The sequence below is a fragment of the Myotis brandtii genome, unplaced genomic scaffold (assembly GCF_000412655.1).
Source record: "Myotis brandtii unplaced genomic scaffold, ASM41265v1 scaffold729, whole genome shotgun sequence".
NCBI lineage: Eukaryota > Metazoa > Chordata > Mammalia > Chiroptera > Vespertilionidae > Myotis > Myotis brandtii.
Window position 1 is genome coordinate 189,684 of NW_005370880.1, and position 5,703 is coordinate 195,386.

General features: G+C 49.4%; 1 protein-coding gene across 1 annotated transcript in view; it reads right to left on the minus strand.

Annotated features, from left to right (window-relative positions):
• The window catches only part of ADGRE1 (adhesion G protein-coupled receptor E1), a 45,405-nt gene extending 43,463 nt beyond the window's left edge, over nucleotides 1-1,942 (minus strand). Inside the window, exons 1-2 of the mRNA XM_014530262.1 lie at nucleotides 1,905-1,942; nucleotides 807-839 (exon numbers count right to left, since the gene is read on the minus strand). Coding sequence (XP_014385748.1) covers nucleotides 807-839; nucleotides 1,905-1,935 — 64 coding nt within the window. The 5' untranslated portion in view covers nucleotides 1,936-1,942. The remainder of the gene's footprint in view (nucleotides 1-806; nucleotides 840-1,904) is intronic.
• Between the last annotated feature and the right edge of the window lie 3,761 nt (nucleotides 1,943-5,703).

Consider the following 5,703-nt stretch of genomic DNA (forward strand, 5'->3'; position numbering starts at 1 on the left):
AAAAAAGAGGAACATCTGTAATAATCTGAACAATAAAGATTTATTTAAAATAAATAAATTAAAAAATAAACTTGAGAAGCTACCATGGAGGCAAAAGAGTTGTTCGCTTTCTTGAAATTCATTCAATTATAGGACTTTTACTCACAACTGCATTTAAATGTAGGTTCAATAGATAACATTTAGACATTTAAAGCAGTTTATAATAAGCTTGCCACCAGCATTATTCTGGTAGGTTTGTCTGTGTTAAATCTGTCTGTGTGTGTTTTAATTTTAAACTTTAAAGTCTAATTTTAGGAGAGATTAATTCTGATGTGTACCAGTGTGTCTTTTGCAAAATGTTCTGCATTAAAAAAATGTGTTTGTATATTGTCCATTGTTTGTGAGTAAGCCCAATTGATGTGATCACATTTTCATTGTCTTATAAAGCCTTGGCAATCAAAAGGGGAAAGCAGATATTGTGAATCTTTTTGTGAATTTTAAAAGTGCAAAATAAAGCAACAAGGTTTAAATAAATAAATAAATAACCTCTGTGGGAGTCACTCCTCTTACCTTCACTTTCATGGAAATTAAAGTCCCTGGAATTTACTAAAACACCTGAGGTCCCTATGGCAATGGCACTGGGACCAAGATTCAAGCCCAGGACATGTGACTCCAGAGCCCCCTCTTAACAGCTCCACATGGGGCTGAATCCTCACAACTATCCCATCACACAGGGTCATACAGCACCCATTAATCAGATGGCAAAACTGAGGGACGGAGGCACTTATCCAAGGTCCAACTGCCTGCAATCGGGGGGAGTCTCTTACCAAAATCAGCCTGTGTTGACCAGGGCTGCCAACCTGCAAACAGAGGAAAGAGGTCATTAGATGCACCTGAGATCTGGCAGGACGCACCCTGTCACCCAGCCAGTCCCCATGTTTCCCTAAGTGCCAACAATTTCTTTCTTTCTTTTGTTAATATATTTTTATTCATTTCAGAGAGGAAGGGAGAGAGGAGAGAGAGAAACACCAATGATGAGAGAGAATCATCGATTGGCTGCCTCCTTTACACCTCCTACTGGGGATCGAGCCCACAACCTATTTCTTTCTTTTTTTTGTTAATATATTTTTTTTGATTTCAGAGAGGAAGGGAGAGAGGAGAGAGACAGAAACACCAATGATGAGAGAGAATCATCGATTGGCTGCCTCCTTTACACCTCCTACTGGGGATCGAGCCCACAACCTGGGCATGTGCCCTTGACCGGAATCCAACACGGGACCCTTCAGTCCGCAGTCTGACGCTCTAACCCAGTGATGGCGAACCTATGACACGTGTGTCAGAGGTGACACACGAACTCATTTTTTTGGTTGATTTTTCTTTGTTAAATGGCATTTAAATATATAAAATAAATATCAAAAATATAAGTCTTTGTTTTACTATGGTTGCAAATATCAAAAAATTTCTATATGTGACACGGCACCAGAGTTAAGTTAGGGTTTTTCAAAATGCTGACACGCCGAGCTCAAAAGGTTCGCCATCACTGCTCTAACCACTAGGCAAACCAACTAGGGCGAGTGCCAACGATTTCTGGGGCAAGTGGTGAAAGCAGGAGGAGTGCATATGTGACGAGGAAAACGCAGGCTCTTCCTGGGGAGCTGCCTACATCAGCTCATGAGATCTTTACCCTTTGTCCGGTCAGGAGGGGTGGGCAGGTAGCCACTCTTAGCAACCCCCCCCAATCCACTTTACCAGGTTGGCACGGCCATCCCCCAGCTGTTTCGCTGGCCTAGAAGCAATGACTGACAGAGGCTGGGGTACAGCCTGGCCCCTTGCCTCCCAGCCGGTCAACCTCCCTGTGGGTCAGGCTGTGGCTGAGCCTCCCCAGAAAAGCCTTCTGAGTTCGACAGAATGTAACACACACTCACCCCAGAAGAGGAGCAGGCTGAAGGTCCACATCGTGCTGCTCCTGCCATTCAAAGAGGAGGACCTTCTCTGCATCCTCGGGCTTCCCAATGAAACAGAGGATGTCGGGGGAAGGGGAGGAGGGGGCGGAGCCGGAGTTGCTCAATTACTGCCAGTGCCCCATGGACCGTTTTTTTGCTGAGTTGCTGCCACTCATGCAGACAGTGTGCAAACTCTCAAATTCTCCTTTCTCCACGGAGAAGAGAATTTGGTCTGGCTGGTGGGCCACTATGTTTGTTCTCTCTCTCTCTCTCTCTCCCTCTCTCTCTCTCAGCTTCCCCCCTGATCTTTTTTTCTTCCCAACCAACATCTGTCTCCCGTTTCTTATCATCTTGTTTTATTGCAGCCGATACTAAACGAGCTTCGGCCACCTGCCCCCAAAGAAGCAAGCCCCAAGCTCCAGGGCCTCTGTGCTCCGTTATCATGTACCAGGCCCTGCGCTAGACACATGGCTAACAAAATTTAACAACATCGTCGAGTCAACGTCGCAAAGTAGGAATTTCAACTCCACCTATTTTACCAAAAAAATGGAAAAGGAAGGCTTTGGAGAGGAGATGTGCCAGGTCCAAGACTGCCTGAGGACCTGAGATTCGAATCTAGGGCCCTCTGCCAAGTTTAGAGATGTGACTATTTCACCTTCCTCAGCTCTCCACTGTATCTGATCACATCACTGCCATCGCCACGGTGCACAGCAGCACGCTCACCCCTTCCCGGCCCCAACTCAACACACACACACAATCTCATTCCTGTGGAGGTCTAGGCCTTCGTAAGGGTCCCCCGGCAGCAGATGCCGAAGCAAGGATTCTAGTGAAAGTAGTTTCTCAGGAAACTCGGGGGGTGGGGGGAGGTCGTGAGGCTGGGCAGGGATCCAACCCACAAAGGGTGTTAACAAGCCACATACACGTGACAACCTGGGCTTAACCTCATTGGGCGCCTCTTGAAGGCGGCATAGAGCCCACTCTGCAGCGTTATCCCAACTGAGGGCGAGGGAGCTGGGGTATTTATCCACCAGCTACTGTCAGTCACGCATTGAGCCTCGTGTCAGCCCATGACACCTCAGACCTGGTCTCCAGGGAGACCGAACAGGCTCCAGAGACAGAGGCCAGTCTCCCATGCGCTGAGGATGTGGAGAGGCACCAAGAGCATCCGCCAGGAGCTAAAAACGAGGTGCAGAAACCGCCCCAAGTTCCCTGGAAGAAAATGTGCCGCCGGTTCTCGCCTTCTCCCTTTTGCTCTCTGCAAAAAAACACCCATCTTGGAGTTATGGCCACTAGAGCAGATGCATAGTGGTCCCCTGTTTGTGCATCCAGGGGTCCTGCCCCCAGAAGCTGCAGTTAAGAGCCAGTGTGGAAACATGGCAAACTGCACCAAGAAGAGGCTAAACAGAGCTGCCCGGTGTCTAAGAGAGGCTCTGGACGATAAGCGCAGACTCTGGAACCAGACGGCACATCCCCAGGGGTGGGGTTCAAGTCCCATCTCTACCATTTGCTCGTCATGTGGGGTCCTGGGAAAGTTCTCAGTCTCTCAGTGCCTCAACATTCGCATTTGTGAAATGGGCCTGGTGATAGTAAAATCTACTTCACGGGGCTGACATGAGCATCCGAGGACTGGGTGTGTGTGACACACAGGAAAGGCCCCACGTGTTGGCTATTGTGGTGACAGACCTGGGATCGAATCCTGACTCTGCAAGATATTCCCAAAGTGACCTTGGGTGGTGGCTTACCTCCCTGGGCCTCGGTTTCTTCATCTGGAGAATGGGCATAACATAGGATCTGTTTCTGAGGGTCACTGTAGGGGGAACACAGTACATGAGGTAATACTGCCATCTGGGAGGGGCTGCTCGGGCTTGTATTTTCCTCTATAATCCTGCTCAGCGCATCCAGGAGTGTGGGCCCAGGAGGCAGACAGACCAGCTGGGTCATTTTAACACATGTCCACAAACGCTTTGTCCTCCTCCCTTCAAGAGGGGGAGCCTAAACTCTCTTTCCTTGAGTGTGCACTGGACTTAAGACTTGCCTCTAATGAACAGGGTAAGGAGGATGTAACATCGTATATCATCTGAGATTATGGCATCAGACACAACTGAGGTCATAAGAGTCCTTGTGGCTCCCCCCTTGCTCTCTCTTTTCAGGGTCACTCGCGGAGTGGAGGGAAGGAGAGCCGGTCACTATGTTGGAAAGGCACACAGCGCTACGGGGAGCCCACGTGTGGGGACCAAGGACTCCAGACAGCAGCTGACGGTCAGAGTGGAGGGAAGGAGAGCTGGTCACCATGTTGGAAAGGCACACAGAGCTACGGGAACCCATGTGTGGGGACCAAGGACTCCAGACAGCAGCTGACGGTCACCTCCTGAGAGACCCCCATCCACAAGCATCCAGCGAAGCCACCGCCACCTGCCTGACCCTCAGAAACTACAGGAGAAGAAACAATGTGTCCTGTAAAGCTGTTGAGCTTTTAGAGTAACTGTTACACAGCAAGGCGTAACCAACACACCACAAGCAATTGTCTGTGTCGGTAAAATGAGGGTAATAATGATCTCATAGGGTTTGAGGCTTAATGCGATAAAGGTCATAAAACCCTTCCCAGCACAAATTAAATACTCAGTAATAGAAGTTATGATTGTCATTACTAGTATCCACTGTGCTAAATGACTGTGCTAAATGAGCCACCAGCGTAGAGGCTTGAAACAGCACAAATTCATGATGTTACGAGCTGAGTCCCAAATGGGTCTTTTGGGGCTGGAGTCAAGATGTCAGGGGGCCGCATTCCTTTTGGAGGCTCTAGGGGAGAATCCATTCTGTGTCTTTTCCAGCTTTTAGAGGCGCCCACATTCCTGGGCTCAAGGCTCCCTCCTTCATCTTCCAAGTCAGCACTGTATCACCTTCCAGCCAATTAAACCCTCTCTCTCATTAGATAGATTGTAGCTATCTTGATTGATCTTTCTCATTCTCTCTGTCTCTCTCTCTCATTAGATAGATAAGATGCCTCAATTAATCTTTCTCATTCTTTTTCTGTCATTCTTTCTCTCTCCCTCAACTTCCCTCTTAAGAAGACCCGTGTGGTCACATTAGACTCACAGGGAGAGTCCGGAATAATGTCCCCATCTCAAGCCCCTTAACTTCACCTCCTCTGCAAAGTCCCTTTCACCTGGCAGGTCACATATTCACAGGCTCTGGGATTTGGATGTGGACATCTTGAGGTGGAGGGGTTTCCCCCACCACAGATGGGGGCTGAGGTCCTGGTGAGTGAGGACACAGGTGCCAACTACCCTTCAAACCCAGAGGCGGTGACCAAGGCTATACAATCTGGGCAGCTGCGATCCTGCAGGGACGAGGGGAGAAGAAGGGGAAGCACGGACTGGAGGAAACGCACAGCTGCTTGCAGAAGCCTAACCCCCTGTGACTTTCCCGGCCAAGGGGAAATCTAGGGGCGCCCCAGATTGAAGAAGTCAGCCTGGAGGAGCCCCAGAGACATCATGTATCTGCACACTGAATGTGGGGGAATTCCAGGGCAGCCCTTCCCAACTTGACCATGTCCCTCCTATGTTCTAAGTCCTCCCATGGCTCCCTATTACCTGGGGATGAAGTGCAGGCTCATGCATACATCAAGACCCTGCCAGGTCTTACACTGGTCTCCTCCTCTGGTCTCATTGCTCCCTACCCCCTGCCAGAGACCCCAGACATCCTAGACTAACTGTAGCCCCTCTGTGGGCGCTGTTAATGCCCTGTCCAGCCACCTGTTACAGCTGGAGCACCCATCCCC